The sequence below is a fragment of the Oncorhynchus mykiss genome, chromosome 15 (genome assembly GCF_013265735.2).
Source record: "Oncorhynchus mykiss isolate Arlee chromosome 15, USDA_OmykA_1.1, whole genome shotgun sequence".
Lineage (NCBI taxonomy): Eukaryota > Metazoa > Chordata > Actinopteri > Salmoniformes > Salmonidae > Oncorhynchus > Oncorhynchus mykiss.
This window is the reverse complement of record NC_048579.1, coordinates 15,261,383-15,279,012: the sequence shown is the minus strand read 5'-3', so window position 1 is coordinate 15,279,012 and position 17,630 is coordinate 15,261,383. Positions and strand designations below refer to the sequence as shown.

Genomic DNA, 17,630 nt, shown 5'->3' with positions numbered 1-17,630 from the left:
AAGCGATGATTCAATTAATGTTTTTATTTTAAACAGGGTAACAATAATGTGTTTGGCTCCAAGCTCCGCCCCTTCAGTGTTCTACCTTGGTGGCGGCGTGGGATTTGTCAACATGAGCTTCTCATTGGACCTGACTAACCCCGCCTCTCCATAGTATCGCCTCCAGGCTCAGGCTCTAAGCAATTAAGTTAATGTTATTATCCTTGACCAATCCCATCCTGTCCTTTGGTTAGTCCTGTCCCAGCCTTTCCCTGATCTTGTCCTATCCTCTCCCAACCTGTCCTAACCTGTCCTTGTCCTATCCTGACCTTGTCCTATCCTATCTTCTCCTAACTAGTCCTTGGGTTTGTCCTATCCTGACCTTGTCCTATCCTATCCTCTCCTAACTAGTCCTTGGGATTGTCCTATCCTGACCTTGTCCTATCCTATCATCTCCTAACTTGTCCTTGGGTTTGTCCTATCCTGACCTTGTCCTATCCTATCCTCTCCTAACTAGTCCTTGGGTTTGTCCTATCCTGACTTGTCCTATCCTATTCTCTCCTAACTAGTCCTTGGGTTTGTCCTATCCTGACCTTGTCCTATCCTATCCTCTCCTAACTAGTCCTTGGGTTTGTCCTATCCTGACCTTGTCCTATCCTATCCTCTCCTAACTAGTCCTTGGGTTTGTCCTATCCTGACCTTGTCCTATCCTATCCTGTCCTAACTAGTCCTTGGGTTTGTCATATCCTGACCTTGTCCTATCCTCTCCTAACCTGTCCTAGCCTGTCCTTGTCCTATCTTGACCATGTCCTATCCTAACCTGACCTTGTCCTAGCCTGTCCTTGTCCTGTCCTTTGGTTGGTCCTGTCCTTGTCCTATCCTCTACCAACCTGTCCTTGGATTTGTCCTTTCCTGTCCTATCCTACCCTTGTCCTATCCTATCCTCTCCTAACCTGTCCTTGTCTCATCCTGTCCTTGTTCTATCCTCTCCTAACCTGTCCTTGTCTCATCCTGTCCTTGTCCTATCAAGTCCATGTCCTATCCTATCCTAACCTGTAATTTTCCTATCCTGTCCTTTGGTTTGTCCTGTCCTAGCCTTGGCAGGTACTTGTCCTATCCTATCCTGTCGCTTCGATCAAACCGACAACGTCATTGCGCAAAATAGTATGCAGCATCATCTGGATGTGTTTGCAACAAAAGTTCAGCATTCACATTCTGCTACCATTTCTGTCAAGTCATCTACAAATACAGTTTGACACATACATTAATTAAATCCAAAACATGTCCTTGTCATTGTCCTTGTCCTGTCCTATCCTTCCCTTGTCCCATCATATCCTATCCTAACCTGTCATTATCCTATTCTGTCCCATCTTTGTCCTGTCCTTGTCCTGTCCTATCCTGTGATGCTCTCAGAGGATGCTTCCCTCTCTCACTCTCTCAGAATGTCAGTCTAGATTAGAACATTTTAGAGCATACTGAATGCTATGCATCTATTTGGCATTTTAAAGAATTGTGTTGGCACTGGTACTGATTCCACTCAGGAAGGCTGCTGGTTTCTCTTTCCCTTCTCCACTCCCATCTTTCTCTCCCCACAACCACTTCTTCCTTCTCTGTGTCTCAGTGTTGAATGTAAAGCGGGTGTGTAACAGGATCCCAGGTCTGTGTGTGTTAGTTCTGGGGGTCCGAGGCCCCTAGGAACGGGTCCCTTTTCAGCGACGAGGAGGAAGCCCAGCATAAGCTCAGCGTATGCGTGTACAGCAGGGCCTAGGCAGCTGGAGTGAGAGGAAGAAACATTGTCTGTGTGGCTTTCACACAATTAGCTGCTCTGTGTCTCACTGCCTGAGACAGAAAGAGAGACAGAGAGAGACAGAGAGAGACAGAGACCGAGAGAGACAGACAGAGAGACAGAGAAAGAGAGACCGAGACCACTGCTAGACAGAGGAGGATAGATAGATAGGAGTAAGAGATGGAGAGAGGGGAAGGGATTGTGAGGGAAGAGTGAGGAGAGAGAGAGGGGAAGGGAAGGGATTGGGAGGACTGAGGGAAGAGTAAGGAGAGAGAAGTGAGGGAGGAATGAGGAGAGAGAAGTGAGGGTATTTCTGCTATTTGGCTGTAATGGACCCTGTGGTGTAGTTAGTGGGGCGTTGTGCTGGTCTCTGTTACCGTATTAGGTCTCTCTTGATTAAACCCAGGGCCACACCCCTACCACCCTGTCTCAGGGTCTCCCTCTACATGGCTGCCTGGGAGATATGGAGAACATGGACCTCTGTGCTGCCCAAATCAATCACACACAGACATACGCATGGGCGTGCATACACACACACACACACACACACACACACACACACACAAGAAAGAACAGGGCTTTTGTGTTCAGGTTGCAGGTTCCTCTAGGTGTTCTAGTGTTGTGATGTCACTGTGACATCACATCACTGTCACGTTCAGTAGGAAAATTGAATGAATAATTTAAATTAAAGGCTTTTGATATTGTTCAGGAATTAGTGTCTTCAGGTGAGCCCTTGATGTGAAACACCATGAAACACTTCCTGAAAAGAATCACTGTTAATGTATATAGTACCTTTGTAAATGTGTGTGTGTGTGTGTGTGTGTGTGTGTGTGTGTGTGTGTGTGTGTGTGTGTGTGTGTGTGTGTGTGTTTGTGTTTGTGTTTGTGTTTTGAGCAGGGCTGAACTTATTCTACTGGAGTAAGTTCTCAGCCCGGACGGTGTTGCCATGGATATCCTGCACGTGTGCATCGGTGTCTCCCTTTTCACCAACAAGCTGTACAGCCGCAACGAGGACCAATACTACTGGAGAGAGATGGCAACACACTCAACCTGCCAGATACTGGAGTTGCTGTAAACTCTCTCTGGACTACATCTCCCAGAATCCTTTAGTAGTGTAGGCCCTTTAAACTCTGTTCTTTATCTCTGTGCAGGTTTACTCTGATGGCTATGATTCAGAAGACAAGGCAGATAAAATCAAGAACTCCAACTCCCTGCAGAACTCTCTACAGAGGGTTAAGTGGCAGCTGGGGTTCAAGATGAGGGAGTCAGTATCATTCTTTAAACATCATTATACAGACATGGTCCTTTATCAGACACTTCACCCAAAGACAATTCCAGTTAACATAATGTGCTAGTAACATGTATGGTATAACATAGTGACCTATACATGTGAGAACCCACAACCTTGGTGGTGCAAACCCCACACTCCAACCGATCTTTCCCTCTCCATGATGGTGAAGGGTGATTCATCACTCCAGAGAACGCGTTTCCACTGCTCCAGAGTCCAATGGAGGCGAGCTTTACACCACTCTAGCCAACGCTTGGCATTGCACATGGTGATCTTAGGCTTGTGTGCGGCTGCTCTGCCATGGAAACTCATTTCATGAAGCTCCCAACGAATAGTTATTGTGTTGACGTTGCTTCCAGAGGCAGTGAGTGTTGCAACCGAGGACAGACGCGTGTCAGCACTCAGCTGTGAGCTTGTGATGCCTACCACTTCGCAGCTGAGCCGTTGTTGCGCCTAGACATTTCCACTTTACAATAACAGCACTTAAAAAGTTGACCAGGTCAGCTTTAGCAGGACAGAAATTTGACGAACTTACTTGTTGGAAAGGTGGCAGACTCCCGTTCCACCGCTAACTAGCTAGCCATTTCACATCGGTTACAAAGGCACACATGTTAATTGAAATGCATTCCAGGTGACTACCTCATGAAGCTGGTTGAGGGAATGCCAAGAGTGTGCAAAGTTGTCATCAAGGTCAAGGGTGGCTATTTGAAGAATCTCAAATATAAAATACATTTTGATTTGTTGAACACTTTTTTGGTTACTACATGATTCCATATGTGTTATTATATAGTTTTGATGTCTTCACTACTATTCTACAATGTAGAAAACAGTAACAATAAAGAAAAACCCTTGAAGGAGTAGGTGTTCTAAAACTTTTGACCGGAAGTGTATGCAGTTGTATAGTGCATGTCTCTGTATAGTACATGTCTTTGTATAGTATGTCTCTGTATAGTACATGTCTCTGTATAGTACATGTCTTTGTATAGTATGTCTCTGTATAGTACATGTCTCTGTATAGTATATGTATTTGTATAGTACATGTCTCTGTATAGTATATGTCTTTGTATAGTATGTCTCTGTATAGTACATGTCTCTGTATAGTATATGTCTTTGTATAGTATGTCTCTGTATAGTACATGTCTCTGTATAGTATATGTCTTTGTATAGTACATGTCTCTGTATAGTACATGTCTCTGTATAGTACATGTCTCTGTATAGTACATGTCTTTGTATAGTATGTCTCTGTATAGTACATGTCTCTGTATAGTACATGTCTCTGTATAGTACATGTCTCTGTATAGTACATGTCTCTGTATAGTACATGTCTCTGTATAGTACATGTCTCTGTATAGTACATGTCTTTGTATAGTATGTCTCTGTATAGTACATGTCTCTGTATAGTACATGTCTCTGTATAGTACATGTCTCTGTATAGTACATGTCTCTGTATAGTACATGTCTCTGTATAGTACATGTCTCTGTATAGTACATGTCTCTGTATAGTACATGTCTCTGTATAGTACATGTCTTTGTATAGTACATGTCTCTGTATAGTACATGTCTCTGTATAGTACATGTCTTTGTATAGTACATGTCTCTGTATAGTATGTCTCTGTATAGTACATGTCTCTGTATAGTACATGTCTCTGTATAGTACATGTCTCTGTATAGTACATGTCTCTGTATAGTACATGTCTCTGTATAGTACATGTCTTTGTATAGTACATGTCTCTGTATAGTACATGTCTCTGTATAGTACATGTCTTTGTATAGTATGTCTCTGTATAGTACATGTCTCTGTATAGTACATGTCTCTGTATAGTACATGTCTCTGTATAGTACATGTCTTTGTATAGTACATGTCTCTGTATAGTACATGTCTCTGTATAGTACATGTCTTTGTATAGTACATGTCTCTGTATAGTACATGTCTCTGTATAGTACATGTCTCTGTATAGTACATGTCTTTGTATGGTACATGTCTTTGTATGGTATATATTTGTATGGTATATCTTTGTATAGTATGTCTCTGTATAGTATATGTCTTTGTATAGTATGTCTCTGTATAGTACATGTCTCTCTCTGTATAGTACATGTCTCTGTATAGTACATGTCTCTGTATAGTACATGTCTTTGTATAGAATATCTTTGTATGGTATACTTACACAAGTATTTTTCTGTAGTACACGTGTCAAACTCATTCCATGAAGGGTCGTTTGTCAGCAGGTTTTCGCTCCACCCTTGTACTTGATTGATGAATTAAGGTCACTAATTAGTAAGGAACTCCCCAGATCTGATTGTCTTGTTCGTAACTGAAAGGAAAAAACTAAACCCGCAGACACTCTGCCCTCCGTGGAAGGAGTTTGACACCCCTGATTGTACTACGTTGTGAAGCTCAAACCATCATATGTCATTCAATGAGTCTCTCTCTAGGTGGCACTATTGTCTATATATTGTCTATACACATGGGCCAGTTTTTCAAGTTATTTATCTGGATTTTGCCTATCGGACTGGATTAAATAGAACTGGAGTCCCCCATTCAAGCCAATGATTTGTCCGTTCCAATCATTATATTTCCATCCATTTAATCCAATCAGTGAAATCAAGAGAGATAACTTTTGGGTCCTGAAAATGAGACATTATAGATATCCTATTTATAATGGAGGGTGAATGTACTGTACTTCACTAATACTTGTATTGTAATGGACTGCAGTCACTGCATTCCTTTGTTTACAGTAGTGGAATCTGCTGAGGCAATGACGGCTCATAATAATGTCTGAAACAGAGTCAATGGAATGGAATCAAACACACGGAAACCATGGAAACCATATGTTTGATGTATTTGATACCATTCTACTAATTCCGCTCCAGCCATTGCCAAGATCATGTCCTCCCCAATTAAAGTGACACCAACCTCCTGTGGTCTACAATCATCGTTACAATGCAGTTTGCATACCACACAGTGTCAGAATTATACTAACATTCAATACTGATATGACTCATAGCTTAGAGCACCCACCACCCCAGTGGCATGCTGTTTCCATCAATAAGTGAATGAAATGTACGTGCCTAACTCTAGGTAAGGTAGTCCTAATGGGCATACACCCAGTGGTGTAAAGTACTTTAGTAAAAAATACTTTAAAGTACTACTTAAGTCAGTTTTGGTGGTTTCTGTACTTTACTATTAATATTTTGGACAACTTTTAATTTTACTTCACAACATTCCTAAAGAAAATAATATACTTCTTAGTGACACCCAAAAGTACATTTTGAATGGTTAGCAGGAAATGAAAATGGTACAATTCACACACTTGTCAAGAGAACATCCCTGGTCATCCCTATTGCCTCTGATCTGGTGGACTCACTAAAAACACATGTTTAGTTTGTAAAGGATGTTTGAGTGTTGGAGTGTGCCCCTGGCTCTCCATAAATACACATGTTTAGTTTGTAAAGGATGTTTGAGTGTTGGAGTGTGCCCCTGGCTATCCATAAATACACATGTTTAGATTGTAAATGATGTCTGAGTGTTGGAGTGTTCCCCTGGCTATCCATAAATACACATGTTTAGTTTGTAAAGGATGTCTGAGTGTTGGAGTGTGCCCCTGGCTATCCATAAATACACATGATTAGATTGTAAAGGATGTCTGAGTGTTGGAGTGTGCCCCTGGCTATCCATAAATACACATGTTTAGTTTGTAAAGGATGTCTGAGTGTTGGAGTGTGCCCCTGGCTATCCATAAATACACATGTTTAGTTTGTAAAGGATGTCTGAGTGTTGGAGTGTGCCCCTGGCTATCCATAAATACACATGTTTAGTTTGTAAAGGATGTCTGAGTGTTGGAGTGTGCCCCTGGCTATCCATAAATACACATGATTAGATTGTAAAGGATGTCTGAGTGTTGGAGTGTGCCCCTGGCTATCCATAAATACACATGTTTAGTTTGTAAAGGATGTCTGAGTGTTGGAGTGTGCCCCTGGCTATCCATAAATACACATGTTTAGTTTGTAAAGGATGTCTGAGTGTTGGAGTGTGCCCCTGGCTATCCATAAATACACATGTTTAGTTTGTAAAGGATGTCTGAGTGTTGGAGTGTGCCCCTGGCTATCCATAAATACACATGTTTAGTTTGTAAAGGATGTCTGAGTGTTGGAGTGTGCCCCTGGCTATCCATAAATACACATTTAAAAAATCATCTGGTTTGCTTAAATAAGAGGAATTTGAAATGATTTATACTTTTGATACTTAAGTATAATTTAGCATTTACATATACTTTTGATACTTCATTACATTTAAAACCAAATGTTTTTAGACTTTTACTCAAGTAGTACTGGGTGACTTTCACTATTACTTCAGTACTTTTCTGTTAAGGTATCTTTACTTTTACTCAAGTAGTACTGGGTGACTTTCACTATTACTTCAGTACTTTTCTGTTAAGGTATCTTTACTTTTACTCAAGTAGTACTGCGTGACTTTCACTATTACTTCAGTACTTTTCTGTTAAGGTATCTTTACTTTTACTCAAGTAGTACTGCGTGACTTTCACTATTACTTCAGTACTTTTCTGTTAAGGTATCTTTACTTTTACTCAAGTATAACATTTGGGTACTTTCTCCACCACTGCATACACCCACCAATGCCATAGGTAAGGAACCCAGGTGATGGAGATAGGAAGGCTCTGGTGATGTTTGTTAATGAAGGCTATTACTGGTCCGATCAAAGCTGGTAATTGTCTCAAGCAAGTCTCCCTGTTTGCATATTACCCCATTGTCTACTTGCCACCTCTCCAGCAGCCACCGAAGGCACTGAGATTTACGCACGTAATTGCTTGGGTGTGCTTTTGCTTACTCAATGTTTTGGGGTAAATCGTGTCATGGTCTGGTGTTTGTGGGTCAAACAGGGTCTCCGTATAAGTACGTTGTCTTCATTGTTTTAATTAGTCCAGAGTGACTGTGAGAATGGGTACGGGCGTGGGACTCTGCTTTCACGCGCCATGGGTGTGTCGATGGACGTCACTGGAAGGCCAGTTATCCGGTCGCTATGGGAACTGTATAAAACCGATCCCCAAGAGCACAATGGGAAAACGTTTTACTGGAGTTGATGTGTGGTGTCCTGTAGCGTGTTCTCCCACGGCTCTGCTCTCCTCTCCTCGGGAAACCTGTCCTACTCGTCAGAATCAATGCGAAGCAGCAGCGAGGAGTGGACTGGTGGTGTGCTGTCTGTAGCTTTCGATTCTCTGGAGAACAAGGACTAAACTCTCTGTTACACTTTTCTTCTTACATACCTCTTCTTCAGTGCGACGGGGAAGACGGACAACATGATTGGCTATATCTTCGTGGTTCTGTGTGGATTGGCTGGCAGTGCGCTCGCAAAGGGTGAGTAGAGAGTTCACTGATTGATGCAACTAGCCCCTTCATGGATGCCTGTAGAGCGACCCTCACCCACTCTGTCGCTTATGGACAAATCACATAAAGTATTCCTTAATTATATGATTGAATGTGTTTTAAAAAAGTTCAATTATTAATAGTTATTCGTCAATTTGTTCAGGACACATTAGGCATCATGCGTAATTATTGCCTGAATGCTTGACGCACGAGGAAGTTGATGCGCGTACATTGCCAACTTGCCATCTTTTATTAGTAGTCCTATTGTGCAAGACCATGTAAAATTGATTCCCACATAATCAGGAGGGACGTGCGTGCTGCCACGGTAAAAAGATAGTATTGGCGTCAGGGGAACATTCTTCGAACGCTTGGCACTTGGCAGACAGATTACCCAACATCCCGCGCTTTGAACATAAGGGGCCACAGGACCAGGCTCTTTGACGCTTTCCCGTCTACTGTCTCGTTTATCGGCCCATTGAGAAACCAGTGTGGTCGTGTGGCAGGGGTGGTTGATGAAGTGCGGTTCTTTTACAGCTAAGTGTTGTTTAGTAGATAAGCCCTGTCCTGTGGGATAGTTGTTTGGATAACGGGGACCTCTGTGGCCAGGCTTGGCATCCGCTTCTCTGTGCGCGCTTTGGCCCGGGTTGAATCGGCACACACAGGGCGTTACTTCCTGACGCTGATGAGTTTGTGAAAGGGAAGTTCTAATATAAATGAGTGCGGGGTCATGACCAGCACTAGGAAACTTTCTAGAGCGCAGGAAATGGCGCTAATCAGCGTTTATGACTTGAACAGACAGGGAGGAAACTGGGGTGAACTGGCTCCTGTGTGCATAAAGTATGAGGGTAGCGCAGGGCATATGGTTATTGTTCAACAACTTTTTACTAAATGGAACGAGTGTTTTTGTCATGTCAAACCTGATATAATGTCACAATTGTCCTCTACATACAGTCTTTTAGTTGCAAAATTAGTTGTATTAGTTTTAATGCAAGCTTTTTTAATGGGTTAGATAATAAAACTGGAGTAATTAATTACTTAATTCATTTAATTAATTGTTAAACATTGTCAGCAAAATCAATTAACTTTTTATTAATTTGGTCGTTTACTATCATTGCACTTTTGTTGTAGACCAATGAAACAAGTTGAGGAACAATCCTTGCTTTTTTTCATATTCAATAGCCCTACATTTATTACACAGAAAAATATGACCCTGTACTGGTTTAGGCAAAACTGCAATTCAATCAAAAATATTTCCCATTTATACCAGCGGAGCAAACACCAATGGCATTTGCCATACTGTTTCTATGTCTTACTACTGTGTTATGATGTGCGTGTCTGATAAGGACCTGAAAAGAATGCATTGTACCATGGAAACAGGATATAGAAGGCCAAACATTATTATGTCCCTCCAATGAAATGCAAATGTCGCCATGATTTGTAAAATAATTTCTGTGTTTTACATGATTAGAATATCATGCACACTGGAGGGAAAACTTGAGGGGAAATTATTACAAAATTCTCCTTTTGTAATCTTAGGCTACATCCAGCTCGGTAACTTACTCCTGTCCTGCAGGCACATTCTGGGGTTCTAAACAGACATGTCCTTGAACTCCAACTGATCCTCCACTTGTATGAAATGGCACTAGGGTTTGTTGAATGAAAGCTCCAGCTGTATTGAGTAACATGGGAAGGGGGGTTCTGGCCACTTTACAGCCTGTTGAAATGCCCCTTGGGCCTGTGCTGAGAGAGACTTGACTTCCCTTCCTCCTTTAAACTATTTACACCGACATATAGACTCTGCTGCAGGATTCTCCGTGTGTGTATGTGTGTGTGTGTGTCACTCAGAGTGGAAACAGAGGAAACTACCAGAGTAAGTAAAACTAGAGCTGCTGAAGGGGACATCCACTGGTAACCATGACAATGAATAATAGTAATGGGAGGGTCACAGATGGGATAAAATGATAGGTCAGTATTCAGTCTCAGTATAGTGATGTGTATGATCAGGAAGATAGTACAGAGAGGATACCATACTTGCACACTGAAGTGAAGTTTCATTTTGGTGAAGTGAGAATGCTTGACATGCTGGTTATGACGTGGAGGACCTAAAGAAAGGCTTTACCAAAAGCAGGAGGACCTAGGAAGTCACACCCAGTCTGCTGTACTATGACGAGTTCTGATTACAAACCACGCTAGATCAGTGTGAACTAGATTTGTGTTTGTTCCAATAGGATGCAGTGTGAACACTGGAGGCTCCTCAGAGGAGGAAGGGGAGGAACATCCTCCTCAGTAACTTAAAAAATATATAATTTTTAGATAAAACTATACTAAATGCAATCACGCCACCAAATAATTGATTAAAACACACTATTTTGCAAAGAAGTTCTATAGTAGACTCAACAGCACTCTGTAGGGTAGCACAATGGTGTAGCCAGAGGACAGCTAGCTTTCTTCCTCCTCTGGGTACATTGACTTCAATACAAAACTTAGGAGGCTCATGGTTCTCACCCCCTTCCATAGACTTACACAGTAATTATGACAACTTCTGGAGGACGTCCTCCAACATATCAGAGCTCTTGCAGCATGAACTGACATGTTGTCCACCCAATCAAAGGACCAGATAAATAATCTAGTACTGAAAGCATAAGCTACAGCTAGGTAGCACTGTAGTGCATAAAATGTGGTGAGTAGCTGACTCAAAGAGAGAGAAAGAAAATAGCTGAACAGTTTTGAACAAATAAATGTCTTCCTAAAGAAAGGGGAAGCAATACTTACTTAGCTAGCAAATGCAGCTAGCTTGTTTAGCCTACTGATACACCCTGCTCAAACAGATGGATGTTATGTTAGCTAGCTGGCTATGACTATCCAACACAACAGTGGAACTCTTCCAAGTCAAGGTAAGCTTTTGGTTTTACAAATTTATTGCCACCGGGGCCCTACGATGTAACTGCTTACTGACTGTAGACTGTAATGTTACTGCATGATTAGCGGGTTTACTAACATATTAGTTCTATTAGCTATGCTGACTATGAAGTTAATTTAGCTAATATGGTGACAACGATGTAGGCTGTGTGTAGAGGTTTGACTTGGAACGTTTTTTTCGCATGGTCACATACAGCTGGTGTGTTGTGCATTGAAGTCCACAAGCGAATGGAAGAGGTGAGAGGAGGAGCGCGCATAACGTAGATGCGAGAAGGAACACAACGTGGCTGCTATGAAACTGTGAACTGTGTTTACGCGTGATCAAGTTGTGTATTCATTCTGCCGATTCTGGTGAAAAACTTTTCTTAAACAGATCCAAACTGGGATAAACCTACCTGAATTTCTACAATAGAAACTGTCGTTTGTAACTGTTGGACTAATGATTACACCCTAGATCAGCTAGATTCAGACAAGAGTGTGCAAGGCATTATTGAATGTCACTGTCTGTCCATGTCCACCTTTGCTGTAAACTTTCATTAATAGGCTAAGTTGTAGCAACCTCATGATGGGTACAGGGACAATTAGAGTATCATGTAATAGCCTAAACCTATCTCTGTTACATTGAACAGGGTGAATGGAATATGAATGACAGTCATCCAACATGCTGTAATAGAAATAAGGTCATGCTCATAAAACATTTTTTTGTCCTCCCTCATCTGAAATGGCACTGACCGCCACTGAGTGTGAACTAGGTTTGTGTTTGTTCCAATAGGATGCAGTGTGAACTAGGTTTGTGTTTGTTCCAATAGGATGCAGTGTGAACTAGGTTTGTGTTTGTTCCAATAGGATGCAGTGTGAACTAGGTTTGTGTTTGTTCCAATAGGATGCAGTGTGAACTAGGTTTGTGTTTGTTCCAATAGGATGCAGTGTGAACTAGGTTTGTGTTTGTTCCAGTAGGATGCAGTGTGAACTAGGTTTGTGTTTGTTCCAATAGGATGCAGTGTGAACTAGATTTGTGTTTGTTCCAATAGGATGCAGTGTGAACTAGGTTTGTGTTTGTTCCAATAGGATGCAGTGTGAACTAGGTTTGTGTTTGTTCCAATAGGATGCAGTGTGAACTAGGTTTGTGTTTGTTCCAATAGGATGCAGTGTGAACTAGGTTTGTGTTTGTTCCAATAGGATGCAGTGTGAACTAGGTTTGGGTTTGTTCCAATAGGATGCAGTGTGAACTAGGTTTGGGTTTGTTCCAATAGGATGCAGTGTGAACTAGTTTTTTTGGGGCTGATTCAAGGACGTGTCTGTGTGAATGAAGTTTCCCGTTGGGCTGAGAGGAAGGAAGGGTGGATGGACAGCACCCTTAATCTCTCATTCATTAACCTCAGCTACCATGAAGTGGAGTGTTGATATTATTTGATAAACAACAGTGACACTGCTTAGTGCTCACGCATTTCCACTGTGGTCCTCAAGTGGTCTTACTGGCATGGGAACGAGGAGGTGACGAGGGTCAGTGGTATTGCTGCACGGGAGTGTCTGTGATGACACTGTCAGTTGATCTGTCAACGCCCGGATTTGTGGTCAATTACTGCATTGTTCTACAGTGTTTATTGGATCAGGTTTTTGGCATCAGCATAGCTCTGGTCCAGGGCTTTAGTTCACATTCATTCCCTAACGCCCTGGATCAGAGCTGTGGGCAGCAATGTAACAGTGATCAGTGGTATTGGTCAATGGTGCTTGTGGTGGTGGTTTTGTTGTGCCCATTATGTTGTAATCAGTTGGGTGCTGTCATCAGCACTGTGGTGGTCAGTCGTGTTGGAATGCAGCACACACCTTTCATAAGAATCTCATCCTCAGTTGTTTTTTCAAAAGAGTTTTGACCGTTGTGCACAGCTGATTCAGATATCAGTCATTGTCATCTCCTACCACAATAACATCAGTTGCTAGTTGTTGAGCAACATATGGACAGTGGTGTAAAGTACTGAAGTAAAAATAATTTTAAGTACTACTTAAGTATTTTGGGGGTGTATCTGTACTTTACTTTACTATTTATATTTTTGACAACTTTTACTTTTACTTCACTACATTCCTAAAGAAAATGATGTATTTTTTACTCCATACATTTTACCTGACACCCACAAGTACTCGTTACATTTTAAATGCTTAGCAGGACAGGAAAATGGTCCAATTCACACACTTATCAAGAGAACATCCCTGGTCATCCCTACTGCCTCTGATCTGGAAGGCTCACTAAACACAAATACTTCATTTGTAAATTATGTCTGCGTGTTGTTATAGGCCTGCAGCCTATAAGACATCTCTGTTCTCTCTCTCTGTATGGGGGGCAGCCTGGCCTGCAGCCTATAAGACATCTCTGTTCTCTCTCCCAGTATGGGGGCCAGCCTGGCCTGCAGCCTATACGACATCTCTGTTCTCTCTCTCTGTATGGGGGGCAGCCTGGCCTGCAGCCTATAAGACATCTCTGTTCTCTCTCCCTGTATGGGGGCCAGCCTGGCCTGCAGCCTATAAGACATCTCTGTTCTCTCTCCCTGTATGGGGGCCAGCCTGGCCTGCAGCCTATAAGACATCTCTGTTCTCTCTCTCTGTATGGGGGCCAGCCTGGCCTGCAGCCTATAAGACATCTCTGTTCTCTCTCCCTGTATGGGGGCCAGCCTGGCCTGCAGCCTATAAGACATCTCTGTTCTCTCTCCCAGTATGGGGGCCAGCCTGGCCTGCAGCCTATACGACATCTCTGTTCTCTCTCCCAGTATGGGGGCCAGCCTGGCCTGCAGCCTATACGACATCTCTGTTCTCTCTCCCAGTATGGGGGCCAGCCTGGCCTGCAGCCTATAAGACATCTCTGTTCTCTCTCCCAGTATGGGGGCCAGCCTGGCCTGCAGCCTATACGACATCTCTGTTCTCTCTCTCTGTATGGGGGCCAGCCTGGCCTGCAGCCTATACAACATCTCTGTTCTCTCTCTCTGTATGGGGGGCAGCCTGGCCTGCAGCCTATAAGACATCTCTGTTCTCTCTCCCTGTATGGGGGCCAGCCTGGCCTGCAGCCTATAAGACATCTCTGTTCTCTCTCCCTGTATGGGGGCCAGCCTGGCCTGCAGCCTATAAGACATCTCTGTTCTCTCTCCCAGTATGGGGGCCAGCCTGGCCTGCAGCCTATAAGACATATCTGTTCTCTCTCCCAGTATGGGGGCCAGCCTGGCCTGCAGCCTATAAGACATCTCTGTTCTCTCTCTCTGTATGGGGGCCAGCCTGGCCTGCAGCCTATACAACATCTCTGTTCTCTCTCCCTGTATGGGGGCCAGCCTGGCCTGCAGCCTATACAACATCTCTTTTCTCTCTCTCTGTATGGGGGCCAGCCTGGCCTGCAGCCTATACAACATCTCTGTTCTCTCTCTCTGTATGGGGGCCAGCCTGGCCTGCAGCCTATACAACATCTCTGTTCTCTCTCTCTGTATGGGGGCCAGCCTGGCCTGCAGCCTATACAACATCTCTGTTCTCTCTCTCTGTATGGGGGCCAGCCTGGCCTGCAGCCTATAAGACATCTCTGTTCTCTCTCTCTGTATGGGGGCCAGCCTGGCCTGCAGCCTAAAAGACATCTCTGTTCTCTCTCCCTGTATGGGGGCCAGCCCGGCCTGCAGCCTATAAGACATCTCTGTTCTCTCTCCCTGTATTGGGGCCAGCCTGGCCTGCAGCCTATAAGACATCTCTGTTCTCTCTCTCTGTATGGGGGCCAGCCTGGCCTGCAGCCTATACAACATCTCTGTTCTCTCTCCCTGTATGGGGGCCAGCCTGGCCTGCAGCCTATACAACATCTCTGTTCTCTCTCTCTGTATGGGGGCCAGCCTGGCCTGCAGCCTATACAACATCTCTGTTCTCTCTCTCTGTATGGGGGCCAGCCTGGCCTGCAGCCTATACAACATCTCTGTTCTCTCTCTCTGTATGGGGGCCAGCCTGGCCTGCAGCCTATAAGACATCTCTGTTCTCTCTCTCTGTATGGGGGCCAGCCTGGCCTGCAGCCTATACAACATCTCTGTTCTCTCTCTCTCTGTATGGGGGCCAGCCTGGCCTGCAGCCTATAAGACATCTCTGTTCTCTCTCTCTGTATGGGGGCCAGCCTGGCCTGCAGCCTATAAGAAATCTCTGTTCTCTCTCTCTGTATGGGGGCCAGCCTGGCCTGCAGCCTATACAACATCTCTGTTCTCTCTCCCTGTATGGGGGCCAGCCTGGCCTGCAGCCTATAAGACATCTCTGTTCTCTCTCTCTGTATGGGGGCCAGCCTGGCCTGCAGCCTATACAACATCTCTGTTCTCTCTCCCTGTATGGGGGGCAGCCTGGCCTGCAGCCTATACGACATCTCTGTTCTCTCTCCCTGTATGGGGGCCAGCCTGGCCTGCAGCCTAAAAGACATCTCTGTTCTCTCTCCCAGTATGGGGGCCAGCCTGGCCTGCAGCCTATAAGACATCTCTGTTCTCTCTCCCTGTATGGGGGCCAGCCCGGCCTGCAGCCTATAAGACATCTCTGTTCTCTCTCCCTGTATTGGGGCCAGCCTGGCCTGCAGACTATACGACATCGCTGTTCTCTCTCCCTGTATGGGGGCCAGCCTGGCCTGCAGCCTATAAGACATCTCTGTTCTCTCTCCCAGTATGGGGGCCAGCCTGGCCTGCAGCCTATAAGACATCTCTGTTCTCTCTCCCTGTATGGGGGCCAGCCTGGCCTGCAGCCTAAAAGACATCTCTGTTCTCTCTCCCTGTATGGGGGCCAGCCTGGCCTGCAGCCTATAAGACATCTGTTCTCTCTCCCAGTATGGGGGCCAGCCTGGCCTGCAGCCTATAAGACATCTCTGTTCTCTCTCCCTGTATGGGGGCCAGCCTGGCCTGCAGCCTAAAAGACATCTCTGTTCTCTCCCCCTGCAGGTAAGGTGGAGAGGGAGCCTAAGGGGAAGTTCAGTGCTCCTGTTCTGGATGTGAAGAGTCGACAGCTGGTCCTGGAGGCCAACCAGACTCTGACAATCCACTGCAGGTGAGTCTCTCTGGAGTGAAAGGTTACAGGTCAAATGTGATGGACAGGAGGCTGCTGAGGACGGCTCAGCAAGAGGACAGCTTATTATTATGTCCATAATGGAGGGAATGGAGTGGAACCAAACACATTGTTTCCATGTATTTGATACCATTCCACAGATTCCGCTCCAGTTATTACCACGAGCCCATCCTCCCCAATTAAGGTGACACGGATTCTGTCCAGATTAGTTTTTGTATCAGGGGCGTCAATCTCATTTTGCCCCATGGGCCGCATTCTGTCTCCACCGAGGTCCGTAGAACCGCACTCAAAATTGGTTATATTTCTTTGCAAAAGATTGTGCTCCCTGACTGTCTAGCATTGGTTGAGATGACTGTTAGTGAGCTGGACAGAGTGTAAATGAAGCTCCTTTATAATTTCTACACAGTTTCAATGTAGTTTTATAAATTCAATGTCGATTGAGAGAAAACAATTATTTTTATTTTATTTACTTTAAATCCCCTCGCAGGCCGGTTTGAATGGGCTCTCGGGCCGGATCATGTCCACGGGCTGTATCTTTGACACCCCTGTTTATATGGACCATTTTATGGTCAGCTTTTCAGAAGTTGAGGTGAGATGAGAGAGATGGAATGTTTTATGCCATTTTACTTTTGACCAATCAGGGGTCGGTGGGAGCTGTCGTGGGCATTCCCTGGAGGTGTGGCCAGAGATCAGGAGAGAATGCGATTGGAAGATTCTCGTTGTGGTAGGCAGAGCCAGCATTACTGCAGCCAACTGACGCTTAGCTCGGCCCAGGCCCAGCACACAGGATCGTTCCGGTGTCGGTACAGCCACCGGACGCTCAGACAGAGAGCTGTCTATGTCTATGTCACAGGTAAGACGTGTCAGGATGCATCTAAGAACTACCAACTCACTCCAGGAGTCTCTCATTGAAGTGTTTTTACTCCCCCTTCTCTCTCTAATGGAGTGGTCAGTCTCCCCCTCCCTCCCCCTCTCTCTCTCTAATGGAGTGGTCAGTCAGTCTCCCCCCCCCCCCCCCCCCCCCCTCTCTCTCTAATGGAGTGGTCAGTCAGTCTCCCCCCTCCCTCCCCCCTTTCTCTAATGGAGTGGTCAGTCAGTCTCCCCCTCCCTCCCCCTCTCTCTCTAATGGAGTGGTCAGTCAGTCTCCCCCTCCCTCCCCCTCTCTCTCTAATGGAGTGGTCAGTCAGTCTCCCCCTCCCTCCTCCCTCTCTCTCTAATGGAGTGGTC

General features: G+C 44.7%; 1 protein-coding gene across 3 annotated transcripts in view; it reads left to right on the top strand.

The window, feature by feature from the left end:
* Positions 1-8,106: 8,106 nt before the first annotated feature.
* Positions 8,107-17,630, top strand: part of LOC110489662 (vascular endothelial growth factor receptor 1) — a 75,667-nt gene continuing 66,143 nt past the window's right edge. For 2 of the 3 annotated variants that reach the window (XM_036943824.1, XM_036943826.1), the window contains exons 1-3: positions 8,107-8,426; positions 16,280-16,385; positions 17,045-17,256. In XM_036943824.1, the coding sequence (XP_036799719.1) occupies positions 8,369-8,426; positions 16,280-16,385; positions 17,045-17,256 (376 nt within the window). In that variant the 5' untranslated portion in view covers positions 8,107-8,368. Of the gene's footprint in view, positions 8,427-16,279; positions 16,386-17,044; positions 17,257-17,630 lie in introns of those variants that run through there. The other variant, XM_036943825.1, reaches the window with a different exon arrangement.